This window comes from Lytechinus variegatus, chromosome 3 (assembly GCF_018143015.1).
Source record: "Lytechinus variegatus isolate NC3 chromosome 3, Lvar_3.0, whole genome shotgun sequence".
NCBI lineage: Eukaryota > Metazoa > Echinodermata > Echinoidea > Temnopleuroida > Toxopneustidae > Lytechinus > Lytechinus variegatus.
Genome location: NC_054742.1, coordinates 63,690,033 through 63,712,394, shown reverse-complemented (window position 1 = coordinate 63,712,394; position 22,362 = coordinate 63,690,033). Strand labels below are relative to the sequence as shown.

Genomic DNA, 22,362 nt, shown 5'->3' with positions numbered 1-22,362 from the left:
TATCCATAAACTTTCAAAGCAATGATGGCAATTATCCACAACATGGCAAAAGTTCATTGACTTAAAATGACATTCGACATTGGTCATGTGACTTAGACTCACACAGGATTTTCAGTGATACTTGATTATTCTATGTCCAAGTTTTTTTAACTAAATCAATAAACTTTCAAAGTTATGATTGTAATTCAACAAATACCCCATATATGACCAAAGTTCATTGACCCTAAAGGACCTTTGACCTTGATCGTGTGACCTGAAACTAGCATAGGATGTTCAGCGATACTTAAATACTCTTACGGTATGTCAAATTTTTATGAAATAGATCCATAAACTATCAGTTACAATTGTAATTCAACATATGCCCCAACATGGCCAAAGTTCATTGACCCTAGATGACCTTTGACCTTGGTCATGTGACCTGAAACTTGTGCAAAATGTTCAGTAATACTTCATTACCCTTGTGTGTAAGTTTCATGAACAAGCTCAATATACTTTAAGTTAAGACATTTCAAAAACTTAACCTTAGGTTAAGATTTCAATATTGATTCCCCCAACAAGGTCTAAGTTCATTGACCCTAAATGACCTTTGACTTTGGTCATGTGACCAGAAACTCGGACCGGATGTTAAAAGATACTGGATTACTCTTTTATCCAAGTTTCATGAATCAGATCCATAAACTTTCAAAGTTATAATGGTAATTCAACAGATACCCCCACATGGCCAAAGTTCATTGCATATCAATAATGAAGTTAAGTCATTAACATCGTAATGAAAACATTATGGTGTCACAAGTTTAGCAGCACTACTCAGAATTTTTTTTAAAGACTAATGTGCTTTCACTAGCATTAGTGATGTGATTTGTCCCACCATAGAAAATTTTGCAGAGCTTTGGGGCTTCAAGTTATACTCGACAGTGTTGCGACCGATTGTGTAGTTGATTTGTACACTTAATTGCACATGATACATATATTTATGCTTAAAAACCAATTCTATGACCAAACGCTAAGTTCAGTGTTATTGGACCCTTTGGTCTTACCAGACAGTTGACGCATTTACCACAATCTGAATTTTTCAGGCAAGCGATGCATTTACCACAGTACATTGTCCTCCGCTGAAATAAAGGAAGAAAATAAAAGATGGATTTACATACAACAGTGCTTTATACATCAGAATGACGTCTCTAAGAGCTTTACAGATGTTATTACCCGTCATCGAATCATGACATGCCCACGCACTATGTATAGACTTTCTCCACTCCCTGGGGGAGCATTCAAACAAAAGTTCCAAGAATTCCTTGCTAGGTACACTACATACTTAGGCCTTTGCATCCTACTGGGCACCCATCTAACACCTGGGTGGAGAGTGGCAAGTGTAGATTGATGCCTTGCCAAAGGAAGCTAGGCCGCCGTGGGAGTCTACCCTCTGATTATAATTGCTAAACTTTGACTCTCAATCATTTTCAGCTTAGTTCAGATTGTGCAATTTCATATATTCCAAAGTTTGGCACTGCTTCAACTGTGGTCATAACTTTGAATTGAAGTGCTACAACATTCCCATCAGCAAGACAAAAACAATCATGACAACAGGGGAGCATTTTCATGAAAAAAAAGTTAGTCATATCCAATGACTAGTTGTTATAAGCTTCTGAAATCCTTGAATCTGATTGGCCTAGAGTACTGAGATGCTTCATGAAATAGGTAGGGGGTATAGATCACCATGTAATTAGTCTAGAAAAGGACTGTGGCATTGATGGAATGGAGAGAAATTGATTACTATTAAAATGAAAGATATCAGGTATAAATAGAGAAACAAGGAAGAGACAGACAGTAGATGAGTTAATGATCTGCTTATCAGCTAGGAGTAGAGAAGAGGTTAGAAGGTTCACCAAAGTCCTAGAAACTGTCGGAACGGTAGAATGAAGAGAAGCTGGTGATAAATTAAATTATCAGGAATTGAGAGGCAGGTGAACCACTACAACGGGGCTTTACCCTACTCTTAAATGAATATTGCAGTGGGTTCTTAACGAGCAAAGGCGGTGACTCTCCTCTACACAGGGCCTCTAATTAAAGTCCTATTCGTGGGACGGAGTGTTTTCCACTGTAACATAGCCTGCATCTTTGGGACAAGGGAGAGACGTTTACAGACAACGCACTGGCTTCAGTCATCTGTCTGGGTTGGACTTGAACCAACGATCTTTACCCCCTGAGCCATCTTGACTCTCTTTGACGCCCCTAGAAAAAAAATCATACAGAATTAGTATTATTATTAAGTATTTCAAACATTTTCGTTTTACCTTCTTATAAGGAGGATTTCGCTTTTCATAGTCCTTGGAAAACTTTTTTATACCATCTCGATCCAGTTCTACAACGGTTGAAGTTTTCTCAGAATGCTTCGCCACATTTTCCTCAGTTCTATCTTCATGCTCAAGCGGGGCTGATGCTTCAGAGTCAGCAACACTGTCTTTAAAGACAACTGTAAGATCGGGATTTTCATCTGTAAATAAATTAATAAATGCAGTACTCTGTGATTCACTTCTTATGTTTACATGCTCAAACTCAAATTAAGTACCTGAATGGGGAATACTCTCATAAAAAACAACTGAAAGATTTGGGGTTTCATTTGCAAATTAATAAATGCGTACTCTGTGATTCAGTACTTTTAATGGGGAATACGCTCTTAGACGGCAACTGAAAGATCTGGGTTTTCATCTGTAAATAAAGATATTAATCTGTAATTCAGTTAAAATGTTAAGATGCTCATACGTGAACAAAGCAGCAGATTAAGCAACACTGTCTTTCAAGATGACTGTAAGATTTGGGTTTTCATCTATCCATGAATACGACGAGTATTCTTTAAATCAGTTCTGATGATTTCACGTTCGTACATGAACAAAGCAATCAAGTCAGTAACACTGTATTTAAATACAACGGTTAGATCTGGATTTTGAAAAGATAAGTTTTCTCTATAGCTGTGAAAGTGATGTAGATGGATGAAGAGCCTTCCCATGACAAGTCTAAAACATTAATGAATATATCATGGGAAAATTTTGCTCCCAAAATGCTCAAGAGATTATCAAACAATTAACAATGAGGTCTCAAAATTCCCATTTTCCTGCAATGATAAAGCTTTAGGTATGTTGCAGATTTAGGCAATCGGTTGTGAAATAAATATATTTTTTTGTCTGGTATACCGGGTACATACCTCTGCATGGTGGACAGGCATACTTGAGAATAAACTTGGCGGCCATTTCCTCTACGCCCACACATTTACCATGATACATTTTGGCACAATAGTCACACGAGCTAGAAGAAAATATTGAAGTGGGAATGCAATGTATTTACTTTTGTATTAGAGATCTTAAATCAGCTGGAATGGGAAGAAATACAGTTATAAGGTCTAAGCACATTAAGATTTATTTTTGGGTGTTCACAGTAAAATAATGATGAATGGTTACATATACTGATATGAATGTATGTCGATCATACATACACAGTCTATGAGTGCATAAATGATCACATTTCTGTCTATACTTTTATGAAATCCATAACTTTTGAACTTGGTGGATAAGTAAGCAAGATTTTATTATCAAGTAGCCATAATCTTGAAGATGAACACTCGTGACTTCTCATACAGTAACCATAACAAATGCTCTCTGTTTATTGGCTATTGGGAACTAAATTTTAGATTGAAATTTCAGCAAAATTTAGGTATGGGATATATGTACAAATTACCTATATTGAAATCAATGAACTTTGTTCAGTTTGCCATTTAGTAAAAGGAAGAAAGAAATGTAGATGTTTTTATCATCATAGTAATATGTGCTCAAGGTGCTCAAGGCACTCCTATATTACCCCGGCTAAGATAGTCTACCGATTCCGGTGCGCACAGCTTTTTGAGGAATTACTTCGTATCCATTTGCCTCATCTGGGTTGAGTGCAGCACAATGCAGGTAAATTTCTTGCTGAAGCAAAACATGACACGGCTTGGAATCAAACCCACCTCATTCAGATTGAAAGACAAGAGTCTCAACCACTAGACTACGACCCAAGAGTAGTCTTCAAGCTATAACGGACTTACATGATGAATTGAGAGTAGTCGGTACTCTTGCACAGACAAAAGGCAGGAGGACTTTCATCATCATTATCATCATCAGCGACATCGTCTTCATCTTCAACATCAATATCCTCATCACTGTCGTCATCATCATCATCCTTCCCAGCCTTCTCCTTGTGACCTTTGACCTTGGTCATTCTATCCATCATATTAACCAGAGTGGTGACCTTAGCCCGTCGCTCTGGTAATACTTCAAAGCCAAAAGATGGTGATGACGAAGAAGAGAGGGTCTGTCGCTGTGGTGACTGCGAACGGGATGCAGATGGGGAGGATGAATTGGATGAAGAGGAAGAAGAGGAGGAGGAAGAGGAGGATGAAGAGGAGAGGTATAACGAGGATCTATCATCATCATCATCATCACCACCATCATCATTGTCCTGCAATGGAAAGAAAGAGAGAGAGAGAACATCCTGTAAGTCATACATCTTAATTAAGAAACAATACAAAATGGCATTTTAATTCTAATTTCATTGTCCATTCACACAAAAACATTTCAACCCCTTGCACGAATATATTTGTCTATATCACAATTGTATGTATCAACTTTCAATGCACAACTATATCTAAATACAGTCTGATCTCTCTTATCCGGACATGTTGGGACCAGCACCAATCCGGATAAGGGATTTATCCTGATCTGAGAGTGTAGTGGGCGTACAGACAGTATTGACTGCAGTGTCAGTGCAAATTATTGGCGGTATTTTTACAGAAATGAAATCGAACGATGGTCAACACTGTTGGATAATTTACCTGCTAAAATGATTTAGGGATAGACCAAGCATACCTCGAAAGAAATAGAATTAATGACTCGAAAATAAGTTTTACAATTACATTTAGATCATCGTGGCGGGTATCGCAGCTTCGCAATGTCAGCCATTGTTTTACTGACTGTATGCTCAAACATGATAGATGGCGCTGTCCGTATTGAGGTCTAGTGTTAGCTAGTGAGACATGTGTTGTTTTTCCCGGGAAACAAAAAGAGAACTTGATGAAATGCTTGCACTGCGCCCTGAAAATTATCCTGCCTAAGTTCTTTCAGTGATTTGGGTGAGATATTTTCATGAAAAATAATGTTGTTTTAGGTAGACTATATTGGAAAATATAAGTAATCAAAGTGAGTTTGCGAATAGGATTGAGTTTAGATTGCTATCTCATTTCCTCACGTACTTGATTGAATTGAAAAAAAAATCTGTACCTGATTTACTGGAAAATTATCCTGTCTAAAATCTTTTGGTGATTTGGGTGAGATATTTTCATGAAAAATAATGTCGTTGTAGGTAGACTACATTAGAAAAAAAATGTGATCAAATTGAGTTTGTGTAGGATTGAGTTTAGATTGAAATCACATTTCCCTGACATACTACATTGAATTGGGGGAAAAAATCTTGGCAATTGTGTGGTAATAGAGAGATCCGGATAAGGGGAGGCCGGATAACAGAGGTCGGACTGTACATGCATCTTAATTCATTTATGTTATATTAGTTATGTTATAATATAAAAATTTATAGAGCACAGGAACTATTCCATGAAGTATATATTCTACTGCGCTATTAAGGACTCCTAAACAACTTTGTTTTTTATTATATTCATGTGTTTGGAGCTTTGATTTCAAGTGGTTTATGGATGGTACTTCCCTATTTTCCAGGGATAAGCTATTCCAGAGCTTAGGGGCTGCACAAGCAAATGCTTGATCACCTAGCGTTACTTTTGTTTGTTTGAAGGATGGGATCTATAAAAGCAGAGGATCCATTGAAACTGCACAAATTGCGAACATGATTATTGGTTTTATACCACAATAATTCTGTAATGTAGCCAGGCGCTTGACCAAGAGGTGCTTTGTATACAATTTCTAAGATTTTGAATGCTACTCTCATTGGCAACCAATGTAGGTTTCTTAGTATTGGAGTGATGCGTGTGAATTTTGTACAACCAAATATGAGCCTTGCACAGGTATTTTGCACCCCGTGCAAAATTGCCCCCCCCCCCCGGATAAACTGGTCCAAATTAGCCAAATTAAGATAGGATTAAAGCAGCTTTATGAACCCCCCAGTAGCGGACCGTGACCGGGAGGAGACAAAGCATTGGGGGAGGGGGGCACTGCATCGTTTGTGAACAATGCCATGCCCCCCCAATGCTTTATCTCCTCGGGGTCACAGTCCGCCACTGCCCCCCCCATAATCTGACTTTTAATACCTTTGTTTCAGATGATACAGTCATAACTGTCCAGGATTCTTCATCCTCAGCTCCTTCATCCATTGCAACATCATTCGTAGTAGAGGTATTCTTCGACTGCTCCTTATCCTACATAATCCACAAAAATAACAGCTTCCATCAAGATTTGTAACACAGTCAAAACTACTTCTGTAACCACCTACGGTAGTTACATTAGAGGACCGCCTGTCTTCAAATTTAAAGCAGTCTGGATTCCTTTTAATAGCCTTGCACAAGTATTTTGCACCCCCTGCAAAATTGACCCCCCCCCCCCGGACAAACTGGTCCAAAATAGCCAATTAAAGCAGCTTTATGAACCCCCCCATAATCTGACTTTTAATACCTTTGTGTCAGATGATACAGTCATAACTGTCCAGGATTCATCCTCAGCTCCTTCATCCATTGCAACATCATTCGTAGTAGAGGTATTCTTCGACTTCTCCTTATCCTACATAAAAAAATCCACAAAAAAACAGCTTCCATCAAGATTTGTAACACAGTCAGAACTACTTCTGTAACCACCGAGTTACATTAGAGGACCGCCTGTCTTCAAATTTAAAGTAGTCTGGATTCCTTTTAATAATATTTGTATCGAAGCATGTACAGTCGCCACTAGGGTTACCTCTTAATAGTAGACACCTGCCTATAGTGACTGGTCACTAAAACCATTTCCCATGGAGACAGACTATGTGTATTATAAAAATAATAAATTAATATGGTAGTTATATAGTGCATAATATCCATGTCTATGCGCTTACAGATGAATTACTTATTCAAATACATGTACATTGCATTACAAGAAATCAGATGAATTATTTATCGAGTTTTATCAAATTACAATATCATTCTACATTATTATGCTATTATAAGAATCTGACGATAGCTGTCACCCACATTTCTGTTTCCTTTGAGTGGTCACTTTAGACCGGTTTTACTGTATTACAGGAAGTTTAACATCCATTAAGATCATTTGCCCATGATGGCTACTTTTCTTGTCACCATTGTGTGTTCTTTATAGGCAGGTTTGATTGTATATTACCGAGTCTTTAAAAGCATGGTTACATCAGAGAAGAGCATTAGCCCCCCCCCCCACTACACCAACACAAGGACAGCAAACCCCATCAAAACATTTCAATCATTAACATTTTGAATGGGCTCTGAATGACTTGAATCTTCCGACACTACAGCCCAGTGTTAAACATCTATTTTCTGCCATTTCTCTTTTAAGAATGTATGTTTGGACTACGTCAGAAGTTCACCAGTCCTTTTGTTTTCACGAGAATGAAAACTAAACAGACAAGGAACAGGATGACTAACAAAAAATCCCTCCTGCATCCATCTACGATGGGTGGAGGCATAAAAGTGGTAAATCCTGCAGAAAAATGAATCTTAATCTTACTTCCCATTTCAAAGATAACAGATGAAAAAAAACCTCACATACATGTACATAAAATCTAGCAAATGCTACGAAAGGCAAATGCGGTGCTGTGATTAATGAATGTACACACAATCATTACTGAAATGAAATACACACTAATCTTCAGGCTAAAAAGTTGCATATGCACTGAGAATGATTTTCTGTACTTGAAAGAAAACCATACTCTACATGTATGTTTATCAATGTTATTAACCTGGAAGAAGATTGGAGCCAATCATCAAAATCATTTTTAAAGAAAGATTTTGTCCCTAGTCCATACGCACTAAGCAAAATCATATGATTGATTAAATAAAACCAAATGTGATGTACTATTCATGCTGTTGATGCAGCATTTAGACACTACAGCTATTGTAGCTACACACAGATATACAAGTACACATGTACACTATATAGAATGTCAGATTTATTAGTAGAGACTTCCAAAGCAATCCTGTACATTTCACAGAATAATGGCATTAGAGAGTTATGTTTGAGAGACATGAATACAAGAGAAGAGTTAGCAATGAAGTGAAGAAATAGCAAGTGATGATGGAGATGGAATAAAGGTGGTTTCGGTGAGGAGGAAGGTTGTCTTTGCAAACTTGATGATGTCAAAGTGAGAGCACTTGGTAACAGGGAATTAGCAGGAGATACTATCAAACCCGCTCCTAATGGAATCTCAGAAAGTAGCCGCCCGTGGTCCAGTGGTTTTCGCTCCCATTCACTTTGCCATCAGGTTTGCAGGTTCGAATCCCAGCCATGGCATTCATTTCCTTTAGTGAGATATTGATCGTGCTGCTCTCGACCCAGGTGAGGTACAAGGTTACCAGCGGGAAGGAACTCCTTAAGAAGTTGTTAGCACTGGACTCGGTACCCAGCCTTAAGGAAATTTAGAGGACCTTGAGCATCCAAACTGGCTATAGTCATTTAGATTAAAAGCTTGGACTGGAAGGGGACATCATTTTTTAGATTATCTAGTTATTACAAAAATAATACTTTGCCCAAATAATGGATATGAGGTTTTTATTATCCACAAATCATGAAGTATCCTACCTTTTTATAAGTCATTGTACACTTTTCAATTCATGATGTTTGTTCTTTATAGAATTGAGTTCACAAGTGCAAGACCATGACGTTCCATGAAAATTCAGACCATACTAGAACATTTTCTAATATTCCCTGACTTTCCAAGACAATTTTCTGTGGAAAAGTTTTTGTTTGTTAAAAATAACACTTTAATATTTTTATTTCTTGACTTAAGAAGAAATTCATCAATCATCGACAACCCAGTGAATGTATAATTATAGCTACCACGGTACAAATAAAATGTGGGACCACTCACCTTTACAGAACACTGGACTCCTTTAGATTGGTCCAGGAATTCTTTGGCTCTCCCAACTGGGATCTTTCGTGATTTCTGATATGGAGCTTTCCCTACCTATCAAAAAGATATGGGATACTATGCTTTAATTTTCTAAAAGTGAGTGTTGCAAATATTGTGATTTTTTTCAAAATAATTCCTTGAAAAAAAACGTATATCTCTCCTTTATTTTAATGTAGTAGGGATTGGCAGAAAAGAAACTGGATTGGAAATGCAAGGAACTTATGGATAATTCACTTTACAGGTGAAATGGAATACGTCATTTTCAACAAATTGTGTTGCTTTAATCCAAGTGGAGGTCATATATTCCAAAATTATGTAGGTCTATGTGCCGATTTTTCCCAAAGAAATGTGGGAATGTCACCAAATTAAGTGATGATGCAAATGAGTGATGTCTCTGTTCATATTATTTATATTATTATTACACACCTCCCCCTTAAAAACAAATAAAAGTGTGAAAAACACCTATCTCTCTTCCAATTCCATAGCTAAATCAATCAGGCACCCCCTAGAGCCCCTTCAATATTTAATAATCAGTACACAGTAAAGATTTTCAACTATGGTCAAAGAGTCTGAAGTATGCTTTGAAATGCCAGCAAATGGATCTATTTGTTTTCAGCATGTAGTATGTACATATGGCACCCACCTTCCAATTCCCTGCATGTGGGTCATCAGTCAGAGGAACATCGACAAATGCAGCAGGTTGACTATCGTGAAAAACATTGGATGAAGCTACATCAATGACCATGGCGTATTTAGCCAGCTGTTGTTGCACTGATTTGGGTATTGTTGATGTCTTTGCAGTACTAGTAGAAGCTGCCATTAGCTGTACCACAGAAACCAGACCTTCAGTAGAAGTTGGTACCAATGCAAATGCAGGTTCAGATGACCCTGGCATTGGCGATGTACTGGTACCGGTATGAGGTGCTGGCATAAGCGAAATCGTTGCACCATTTGTTAAAATGGCATATTGCTCTGCCGCTGGAAGCGGTGCTATATTAGATGGTCTAATTGCACTTGGGGACGACGGTACTGATGTTGATGCCTTTGCCACTGAGCATACCACAGCTGCAGACGTGTTACAACAAACATCTGGTTTAGTACTTTGCTGGAGCTCTGTTCGAGCAGTTGTTGATGTCACTGTAGTACTGTTAGATGATGCTAAGGGTGAACCCATAGCTCCCGTACAAGATGGTACTGATGATGATTTTGACCTCGACTTTGTAGGCTTCCTGCTAGCACTGGAGGATGACGCTGATGGTGCTGCCCTTGACAATGACTTTATAGACCTGCCACTGGTAGATGCTGCTGATGGTAGAGTCTTTAACTTTGACTTTGGAGACCTTCTTTTACTGGTCAATGCCTTCAATCTTTTACTGGTTAATGCCTTCAATCTCATAGATCTCCTGACAGCTGTTCTGGAAGTTGTAGACTTAGTAGATTGTGCTAGTTGAGATGTCACTGCAGAATGTCGAGTTGTACATGTTGCTGATGTTGTGGATGCTGACATTGTCACCGTGCTTGTACGCAACCACAGCTCGGGTGATGTTGATACCACTTCGCGGGCATATGGCATCGTTTTTTTAGTTGCAGCTGGATCAAATATATGAGGCACAGCATTCGGACGAAGATTGGGTCTATTCTTCCGGATCCCCATCTTGTACATTCTTAAACCAGTTGGATCAAAGTCCTCTTCGCTAAAGTGCAAGGAACACACATGTATTCTCTTGTATTCATAGGGGTAGAAAATCCTTGTACTTTTGATGAAATCAATCCACTGCATTTGCAGAGGTGTAAATGGCATCCATCGCGCGCTTGGCATGGGGCCAGGCATCACATGAAGTGAGACTCCATCATAAATTGTTGAACTGCAGAACATCACTACACACCGGGATCCTGTATGGTCTCGCCTTTTCTTCCTTCCTCCTCCCTCCACCTTTTTCTCTGTGATACGCTAAAAGAAAATTATTTGAAAGATGAAATAATCCTTCCAAAGACTGTAAAAAACTGTACAAAAAAATCATTTGTTTTTATAAAAGGCAACCATACAGGATATAAAATGCAATAGATTTTGTAAATTCTATAATTTAATGAGTTTATTTCAGCTACCTGAGATACACATCAATTTCAGATCATCCCGCTTACCGGGACATCCCCAGGGGATCGTGTGTGGCTGTGTGAATGTTCTAGTCATTCAAACTTTTGATGTTATTAACGTACTGTTGCTTCTTTGTGAATGAACCAATTACTTAAACATACTTGCGAAGGACATCTCGTCTTTTGCCATTGAGTGAATTTTTATTCAGAAACCAATTGATGTGAGAGGCTACAGCCTCCCTGTGATTGAACAAATCTCTTTTATTGACGTACGCTGTACATGCGCTTCGAATAAAGTACTAAAGCTAACCTGTGTAAAAATATTGTTCATTTTTACCGAGAGGAATATGTGGAGTGCCCTAACAAAAGTTTGATCGGTTTCATTTGGATCCCATTTCAAATGTATTGCATAGTAACTCAATTATGGTATTGATTAATAATAATACTAATAATCCGCTTTTATATAGCGTTTAATACATCAAAACGACGTGCCCAAGTGCTTTACAGATATATTATTACCCCAGTCATTGGATTCAATCAGTCATTCCCGCACACAATGTGTGCACATCCTCCTCTCCCTAGGGAGTATTCCAGATAGTCGCTAGTGAGGCATACATGGTACTGAACGAGCTACAAGGACCCATTTAGGGGGTACCCATTTAGCACCATTTATTTATTAATTTCACATAGGTGACAAGAGAAACTCAGATAACAAAACAATCTATATATATTTATATTACAATCTGCAAACATGTATGAAAATCTTTATTAATACAAATGGGAAAATTACATACTACAACATGCATACATGTATCATATGATGTAAGTATTAAGACGCATCAATCTGTATTGGTTTGTATCACTGAAATATGAGTGGCAGTCAATGTAGTTTGAATATATGGCTAAATGTTTAGACATAAGAAAAAAGATGTGGCTTTGGAGTCCTTATAAATAAAAAGAAGCAGAAACATATAAACAAGTGGAATGCCTCTGGCCGTCTCACCTGCATCACGCGATTCAATATAGCAGCAGTGCTGACTTTGAAAACTACTATAACTCGCACAAGATGTTCAGTGATACTTGGTTACTCTTATGTCCACGTTTTATGAACTAGACCAATACACCTACAGAGATATGATGGTAATTAAAAAAATACCCCCAACATGGCCAAAGTTAATTGACCTTACATGACGTTTGGCCTTGATCATGTGACCTGAAACTCACACAGGATGTTCAGTGATACTTGATTACTCTTATGTCCAAGTTTCATGAATCAGATCCATAAACTTTCAAAGTTATGATGGTAATTCAACAGATACCCCCATTATGGCCAAAGTTCATTGACCTTTGACCTTGGTCATGTGACCTGAAATGCGCACAGGATATTCAGTGATACTTGATTACTCTTATGTCCAAGTTTCATGAACTAGACCAATATACTTTCAGAGTTATGATGGTAATTCCAGAGATACCCCCAATTCGGTCAAAGTTCATTGACCCTAAATGACCTTTGACCTTGGTCATGTGACATGAAACTCAGGCAGGATATTCAGTAATACTTGATTAACCTTATGGCCAAGTTTCATGAACTAGGTCCATATACCTTCGTAAGTTATGCTGTCATTTCTAAAACTTAACCTTTGGTTAAAATTAGGTGTCGACGCCGCCGCCGCCGTCGGAAAAGCGGCGCCTATAGTCTCACTCTACTATGCAGGTGAGACAAAAAACCTCTTTACCACAGTTAAAAACAAAATCACATAAGAAATAATATTTATTCTGTATGCTTGCTTACATTTGATGTGGATTGTCCAGGTTGAATAGAGGTTGGGCATTCATTCCTGTCATCATTGGTGAGAGATTCGTGTGAGGTATCAGGAGTGTTGAGTTGCTTCGAGTTGGGATTGGAGTCTGAGGATTTGACAGCAGAACCACCCTCATTGTGGGTAAAGTTCTCTTGTCTCGTTTCCGTAGCAGTCTTGTAGAAATACCCATTACGTTTCTTTTTCAGTATTGTTTGTCTGTAAGTTGAGTTTTTTTGTTTCTTTTTTGTCATCTGTAATAAAAGAAGATTCAATAGATATAATCAAACGTAAAGCATCAATGCTAAAAATTACAGGTACCACAGTGCTATATCTTAAATTCAAACAATAGATAACTGGGTTCTTCTGTTTAAAGTCAGGGCATCTCTTTGCATGCTAACAAAACAGGATACTTGAGACTGAATCCACTGCCTTCACGTATTTTCAAGTTGTGCAAATTTAGATCACAAAGTCTGATATGTAAACACTTACAATGTCAAGCTAATAACAGAAATCCAATTTGTACAAATGTTGCAGCAATCATGCTCATTACAATGTCAATTTATCGCTTTTGGCATACAGAATGTAAATTACAAACCCAGGCACTTTTCCATCTTTATCTTAATCTAAAATTATCCATATAATTTCTTAATTTCAGTTGTAATGAATATACAAGTTGAGGGTTCAGAAAATTACCAAGCAATTGTAACAAAATATGGTTACTGTCCCAACGATTTCATTGTGTTAAGTCTGATATGATGTAAACACTTACACTGTCAAGCTAATAACAGAAATCCAATTTGTACAAATGTTGCACAGCATCATACAATGTCAATTAATTTCTTTTGGCATCATAGAATGTAAATTACAAACCCAGTCACTTTTCCATCTTTATCTTAAAAAAAATAAATTCCAGTATTGGTAACGATCTCAAAATGACTTTTTACAGAATCTACTACAATGACCACCCAAGTGTCTGTTTGTATGAATAAAAAATATGTGCCAAAGGATTCTGGAAGAAATTGTGTAATTGCTGAGAAATAAGCAAAAAGCGTGGATTCGGTCACTTCCGTCGGGTCTTTATTCCAGCAATAATAAACACACGTGTTACCTATACGTGTTGGTGATCTTTGTGAACATTTTTCAGCGTAGATTTCAAGATTTCACAAAGTTCAGTTTATGTAACTGTACCAGATCTAGATCCTCGATGATATACTGACAATTAAGCCTGGTTTTACAGACTTTCTCATGAAATCAGTGTTTACTGCAATTACAGGCATTTCTCTTTATCTCAATCTAAAATTATCCATATAATTTCTTAATTTCAGTTGTAATGAATATACAAGTTGAGGGTTCAGAAAATTACCAAGCAAATGTAACAAAATATGGTTACTGTCCCAACGATTTCATTATGTTAACTTTTCCTCAGTTTAGCTGGCTATCTACATTTTAATCATATCATAATCAAGTTTTTAGATAAACTGTGACAAAGCTTTCAAGCCATACATAAGGTGCCAAAATACATGACTTTTAATGTTAATAGTAAATCTTCAATGATTGGGCATCCTTGATAAATATATGATTTCCCAGAAAGGTCAGAGTAAACATACCTTAGCACCTCTCTCCTCTCTTTCTTTCTTGACTTCCTTTGTCAGGTTTTCCTTTCCCTCTTCTATTTGTTCTTTTATCTTCTGATTCTTTGATGGGCAGTTAACCTGGATTGAAAACGAAAAATGAAAAAAAAAAACGAAAAGGTAACTCATCTAGAGTCAACCCTGCCTATGAAAGGCAAAGTCCACCCCCCCAAAAAAAAATGTTGATTTTAAAGTTTTGCTTATTTATATGCACAATTTAGTGATACGTATATGAGAGAGTCAATGATGTCCCTCACTCACTATTTGTTTTGTTTTCTTTTGTTTGAATTATACAATAAAATATTTCATATTTAATAGATTTGACAATAATGACCAACTTAACTTAACTTGACAAGGAGGAATTTAAACATTTCATCCAATGAAGTACAAAAGAAATAGTAAGAGGGTGACACCATCATTCCCCTTATTTGCATACCAACCAGGATATGCTATTTTGTGAAATTAAGAAAAAATGTCACAGCTTTCTTTTTTTTTACATCTGATGTTGATGCGATTTTTAGTGTTATGCTTGTTGGATTTTCTTCTTTTATTTGAATCAACTTTTACTCATAATGGTCGTCCTTAAGGCCACCAAAGGGAAACAGAAACATGGCCACTGAAGACAGGTAGGTGGCCTTTATAATCAGATTCCATAGCATACATATTCCTTTCAAATGGAGACAATTTTGGTGGCCAATAAAAACAGGATTCGACTATACAAAAATTATACAATTTTTCTTGTAAATTAAGGGGACTTCCTTTCAAAGTTATTGTGTTCTAAATTGTTCTTAGAATTTTCATGAGGGATCCTCCCTCACCAACGACGAAAGCAATCTATGATCAGAAAACTATGTACATTAATTTTGCCGGGGGGGGGGTCCTCTGTACCTTATGCCATGGACCGGATGGTCTTGACCCAATAATGAAATCGACAGGGTCTTGTTTCGTAAATACTTGTTTTAATAGCAAATACAGTTTTCACAGTAACAATTTCACTTTAAGCCAAACAAACTGAATTATTGCACTAGCTCTAAAATGGTATTGCAAATTGCAAACAAGCATGGGACCAGGGGAAAGTTTCATCAATATTTTCATCTGAGTCAGATCTGACATCTTTCCATGATTTTGATTGGCTGAAAGGCACTGTTCCTATGGTACCTGTCGGATAAAACGTCCGACAAGTCTGTTCATGAAACGCCCCCCAGATCGTCCACTGGTGCCGACACCGAAGCCAGGGCATGCTTTTCTTCAACAAGAAATTCATCCTTACCATGCTGCACTAAACCTAAAAGTGAGGTGAACGGGTAACTGGCAGGATTAATTCTTGAGCATGCATTGAGCGCTGCTGAAGAAGCAATAGCTTAAGCTAAAGCTGGAGTGATAATGTTGCACTTTGTATGATCAATGGCAGAAAAAAGCTGCTGAAAACTGCTTATCTAATAAAAGAGAGCCAATGGAGTAAATTAAGATCCTAGCAGAATCTTTGTCTCCGACGTTTTGTCATTTTGCCTCCAAAAAAGATTCTGCTAGGATCGAAAGCTTAGGCCCCTTTTGACTCTCTAACTTTGCATGATCCTAAGGGAACAATTTATATATAAATCCAGCTATTATAATCACTGTTGAACATACATCATCAAACCATTTAGGGAAAAGATGTATTAAAAAGTTAAATTTTTATGAAAGGGGACGCTTCAGAGTGCTACGAGAAAAATGACAGCATGAATTAAAGGTTTAACTGAACAATAATCTCCATTGAAAAAAACAAAGTGGGACAGAGCTTAACCCAGCCAAAATGCAAAACATCTTGATTTTCTCTGTACTTTGTCAATTGTAGTTGTAGGAAAGCTTCTAAATTAGCTTTTGGAGCAATGTCGTCATACAGAGTGTAACAGTCAAATTTGTAGTAGGCCTCTTTATCTTTATATTTGGCTTTACATTCTGCTTTCCATACCTTATTGTTGACATTTAACTTGTTTATCTGCACTCCAGGGTCGAGTAACACAAAGGTTAACGATTGATCTTACGCTTGATTTTCACGATTGATTGTAGTCAATGGAATCAATCGTAGAAGAAATATTCTACGATCATTGCTAAGCTTGAGTTACAGACCCCAGGTCATGGATTCATCCTTCATTCCATCTTCACTAACCACATACTTTGCCACAATCTCATCCTTATGATCTTTGACCTAAGTCATGTGACCTGGAACTCGCCCAGGATGTTCAATGAAACTTGATTGTGTGTGTGTATTTTGGTTCTGTCAGACGTGTATCAATCAGATATGATTATTTACGTCTGGGACCGACCTTTAACATCACCATCCGAAAGACATGACCAGGGCTCCAACCTCGAACCTCTACATCAATTTCTAACTTCCCCACAGCTGGGATTACAGGCGCACGCCACAACGCCCAGTGTTGAAACTTGGTTACTCTTATGTCAAAGTTTTATGAATCAATCAGATCCATAAACTTTCAAAGTTAAGATGGTAATTCAACAAGTACCCCAACTTGGCCAAAGTTAATTGACCCTAAATAGTCATGTGACTTGAAACTCAGGCAGGATGTTCAGTAATATTTTATTACCCTTATGGCCAAGTTTCATGAACTAGGTCCATTTACTTTCTAAATTATGCTGTCATTTAAAAAAAATTAACCTTAAAATTTCATGTTGCGGCTCTAGTCTCACTCTGCTAAGCAGGTGAGACAAAAACTGTTATAAAATAGGTGTATTATTTCAAGCATCAGGATTGGCCAATAAGCGTCACATGACATCCAACTTTTTTGTGCATTGCACGACAGTCCAAAAAGGTGTGCAACAAAAATTGAATGTGCACACTCAAACAGAACAGTGCAGTAGAAGTCCAACAAAAGTGTAATGTAACTTTTAAGAATTTGTTTCTGTGTTGCTATTTTATAAAACAAATAATGCACTTGCTCTGTTGTGTGTAAAAGTAAATTCAGAGAAAGCTCGGTTTCTTCAGATGATGCAAACTGGGCACTCGCCGCCAGCGGCTCGTGCACAGTGCATCACCTATCTAAAGAAACCTCGCGTGCTCTGCATTTCCACTAACGCACTCGGCTGCATGCATTATTTGTATAATAATTATGATAATCACTAAACAGACGTGGAACAGTGTACTGATAATAAGCTTCGAAAACTACCTGACATTTGATGAAATTCCATGATGATTTTGCTCATTTCTCAGCAATTACGCATTTTCTTCCAGAGCCAATTTGCACCTTTTATTAAAATTTATACATAGTACATACAAACACTTTGGTGGTAATTTTATTGGATTCTGTTCGAACTCATTTTGAGATCATTACCACAACTGGTATTTACCTTAAAGTTCATTGATCACAACAAAAACTTTCATTTTATCATGATAAAACAGATTATATGATTTGTTTGTGGAGGTACAGCATTATTATTTTTTTCACTGTTCAATCCATTAACTAATCACAGATGAGATGAGATTTTATATAACTAAACCTGCCCACTGCTAGAGTAGCTGTCAATTGAAGTCATGGCTGACATATAATCAGCCAAAATATCCCAAAACAAAAACAAGGACTATTAGGTCTGACTCCGAGCCATTAGCATTGTATAGGGTTAACCAAACTGAAACAGCCCAAATTGATCTGATATCAATCGCAACAGCCTTCCAGCGGATATTGCATTAGTACAACCTCAACAAGCCCCACCACACACAGGATATAATATGTGTAAGCTACATGAACGATGGATACCTCGTTATTTGCATACCTTTTTTTTGCGATTCTTCAATTTCTTTGTATCACTTTGCCTGTGCCTCACTTTCACAGGGACTGGTTCTTCTTTGATATTATCAGTATCCAGCGTTGGCCTTTTCACCCTTCTCCTAGATTGAGGATTGGGTGCGGGTGCTGTGGATGATTCTCTATTATCTTCCACTCCATGATGGGCGGGATGCGATCCTCTGTGTCTGGACGAATGCTTCTTGGGAAACGGATGACAGGCGATATCCACCGAGGGCTTGGCATTGACTTTCAAAGACGGGGGAGTGTCTCTAAATCCTTCCTTGTACATCAGAACTTCTGACCTTTTGTAATCCTCTTCTGTGAAGTGTCCACTACACAGAAGAATTTGCTTGTACAATCTGGCCAACTTAGAGGGAAATTCTCTCTTCCTCCTGATAAATTTGATCCATGATTTTTGAATGGGTGTGAACTTTTCATGCGTCTTTGGCATCTTTCCGGGCATGGTATGAATGAATACCTCATTACATGTTGTATTACTGCATCCGTATGCCATGCATCTCTTCCCTCTACTACCATATTTCCGTTTTTTTCCTATCTGTGAAACAAGGTCCATTTCTATCTGGGAGATAAAGAATATTATTTCAGAATAAATATCAGGGAAATTTTAAGAGCTCTGACTGAAAAACGGACACTGTAATACAGAAGTTCAAAAACAAAAGAAGAAGCATAACTAAATATTTGCTTGGTTGATAGTCAGGCGGATTTAAATGGCCAGTGGTCATTATCACTTTAGCCAAGATTTTTTCGAACCTAGGGATAATCTTTTTGATGAGGGGTAGTGGTGTCATATATCGGACATTTCCTTTGTCTGGACATGATGGTGATTTTTCAAATATTCACAAGTAATATTTCATTGTTTGAAAAAATGTTACTAAAATAGTTGACAAAATGCAATGCATAAAAACAAAATTATCAAGTTTCCTTGATAGAGACTCAAGTGAGTTTTTCCTTTTGCATTTGTCACTCTTTTCCACTGTATGTGTCTCAGAAGATTGGAAAGGAAATAAGAAGGTGGGCACAACACAAGGGAACTTAAGTGGGTTTTTATTCTCAATTACAATACAACACAACAAGAAAGAGAATGTTGCAACGCCTGTGATACTTTGTCTCATTCTAAGCTTTGAAAATGGCAAAAAACACATTTTGTTGCCATTTTGGCCACTTTTTGGCAGAAAATCTGCATCTTTTTCAAAATTTGAATTGACCGTATCTCGGCAACCCCTGGTCAAATTTTGATGATCTGGTGTCATTTTACTCGTGTTTCAGCGCTTATTCCAGTTAAAATATATAAAACTAGATTTACAACACTTCAATTTTTGGGGTGGCATCCCTACTTTTAGAAAGTAGAAATCTTGGGGGCAAAGTTAAACTTTCACTTTCAGTTTTTTTTTTGGCGGTATGGTTGGAACTACCCCTTATCGACCACCTGATTTTCTAAACATCATATCTGCGAAAAAATTTATCAGTTTTACTTAGTTTTCGTTTGTGAAGAAAATTGAGCAGATCAGATTCCCATACTTCGATCGGCGACTCCGATTCAATTCGCTCATAGATCGGCGAACAACGAATACAACGGTTTTACATTTGCTTCTTTGCACCCTTCTTTTGAAACCGACCACCCGCGATATGTTTACGGCTGATTCTTGTCTAAGTGGCGAAATATTTTGACTATTCCAAATCAGTTCTATGATGTCAACATGCTAAATCAATGTCTCACTACGTCCAGTTTGAGCTCCAGCACATGATTCGACGATTGACGACGGATATTTGTTCTGTAAGCCATTTCCTATTGGAAACGGGGCGGGTTTGGGTCTAGTCAAAACAACTAAATTTTTACCTTTGTAAAACAAAGCCCTGTAAGTGCTACCATTCATTTGTCAATTAACGTTCCACCAAAGTCTTCACAGTAAAAAGATTGGACACTTTGCCGACTTCGCGTAACGCTTTGCATCGATTTACGTGTAAAATAGTTTTTGTGCCTAGTCTTTCAATTGTAGTGTCTTTGATATGAAGAGAAATCGCACGCCCTCTTTAGCTCATTACACAAAAAATTTGGGAGATGCCAGATGGTAGCAAGGTCTGTATTTTGTCAATGAAAAGAAAAATCAACATTTAAATGACGCTATTTGAGGCCTGAGGGATATTTTATATGCAAAGCAGAATCCAGAAATCTCGGGGGCAAAGGTTTCAGGTTTTTTTTTTGTGGCGGTACCATTACCACAGCGACAAATTGTGTACAACGGATAGCGGAGCGTGAACGTAGCGGTCGTGTACATTTTTGCTTATTACATGACGTCATCCAGCCACTGCCGAGAACCAATTTATGAATGAAAATATAGTAAGCATGCGCAGTGCAAGCCTTTTATTACCCCACACAGAATTCCACCAAAACAAGTGTGCAATTCTCTATCACCTCGTACCAAAATCGACCTAGAATTTCACTTTCGCGTATTTTATATGAATTATGAAAGGTATTCTCGGAGGATCTATTTTCTCACCGATACCGCACAGGTAAGAGAATTTCGATTACTTTTTGCTTTTCCGTCAAAATCTTACAAATTAGCGTCTATATGTCATCGTGTTCGTTGGAATTTGTAGAGTCTATCGCAACGTGCACAAAGTCAATTGGCTTCCGGGTTTCGGAGCGTCGCGTGAATATGCATGAAATTGCAGAGTTTCGATAATTTTTGATCGATACCGGAGCGATCCGATCACGAACCAAGACCATTTACCGCGTACACATCGTGACCGGATATCGTTATCGCTATCGATACTTCCGCACGCAGTCTGAAGGAATTATTTTTCGGACCACATGATCATGACGTGATCTGCGCGATTGACCAATCAGCGGTCTTCGAATCGCTGTGCGGAGACGATCTATCCGTTGTACACAGTCTATGGACAATTGTTCGTTGTGAATACCGTACATGCAGATGAATGGGAAGGAATACCTGGCTTCATTAACTTAGAGTAAGCATACGTTAGAAAATATTTTTTTACTCTATATAGTTCTATATAATAAGTTCCGCCACATTCCCATTCAGTGTGGTGCTTCGACATGGTGCATGGTGTTGGCCCGGTCCGGGACCGTATCGGACCATATGCGGCAGCGGAGCGAGCACTGCGCGCTGCATGCACCTAGGCAGGCTAGACTACGAGTAGACTACGTGTATGTTAATAGTCCCTGGCTTAGGTTTCAAGGCACAAAATTTTGACGAATATTCCGTTTATTCCACAAATTTATCTTCGATTGCACGTAGAAAATGCTATTTAACGATGAAACTTACTTTTCAAGCGAATCCATTCACTCGATATCCTTCAAAAGATGAAAAGCTTGCTTGATTAATTCACAGTGCCAGCGACTGCTTCCAAAACCCTGGATTTTCTATGGTAGTGTTAGCGATAATAAAAAATGAAAATAAGGGTCATACCGCCACGCATGTGTCAACAGCCCTGTGAATTATACCCGGGTATTATACTCGAGCTCCAGTGTCGTCCAACATTCCCATAATACAAACGTTAAGAGATCATTGCATTTCTTTTTTAAACCATTAGAATACAAATTTAGAAATTTCAGCTATTGGACTGATAAGTTTGGCATGCAAAAAAAAAGTTGTTTAACATATGCCCGTGTTCAGAAACCAATTGGTATTCATCCACTCTGATGAAGCAAATCTGCGCTGATATTGGTTATGATCGAGGACTATTTTTTTCAAAAATTACTTTACAGCTGAAATCAACCGTCCTATGAAAAAGTGACGCACCTCGATCGCGAAATCATCAAGCTAGAGTGCCTCCTTTATCAAAGGTGGATGCACGTACATGTCTCATTTGCACAAAACACCTTTTTCTCTTTGATTTATGGCAACCAGTTTAAACTGACTGATTTTGCAAAACCCATTGCAC

General features: G+C 37.8%; 1 protein-coding gene across 1 annotated transcript in view; it reads right to left on the bottom strand.

Moving 5' to 3' along the window:
• Window positions 1–21,874, bottom strand: part of LOC121412112 — a 54,937-nt gene extending 33,063 nt beyond the window's left edge. Inside the window, exons 1-12 of the mRNA XM_041605019.1 lie at window positions 21,744–21,874; window positions 18,422–19,015; window positions 14,630–14,734; window positions 13,013–13,273; window positions 9,770–11,077; window positions 9,085–9,180; window positions 6,669–6,773; window positions 6,308–6,415; window positions 4,079–4,491; window positions 3,203–3,303; window positions 2,295–2,494; window positions 1,038–1,112 (exon numbers count right to left, since the gene is read on the bottom strand). Of these exons, the coding sequence (XP_041460953.1) occupies window positions 1,038–1,112; window positions 2,295–2,494; window positions 3,203–3,303; window positions 4,079–4,491; window positions 6,308–6,415; window positions 6,669–6,773; window positions 9,085–9,180; window positions 9,770–11,077; window positions 13,013–13,273; window positions 14,630–14,734; window positions 18,422–19,009 (3,360 nt within the window). The 5' untranslated portion in view covers window positions 19,010–19,015; window positions 21,744–21,874. The remainder of the gene's footprint in view (window positions 1–1,037; window positions 1,113–2,294; window positions 2,495–3,202; window positions 3,304–4,078; window positions 4,492–6,307; window positions 6,416–6,668; window positions 6,774–9,084; window positions 9,181–9,769; window positions 11,078–13,012; window positions 13,274–14,629; window positions 14,735–18,421; window positions 19,016–21,743) is intronic.
• Between the last annotated feature and the right edge of the window lie 488 nt (window positions 21,875–22,362).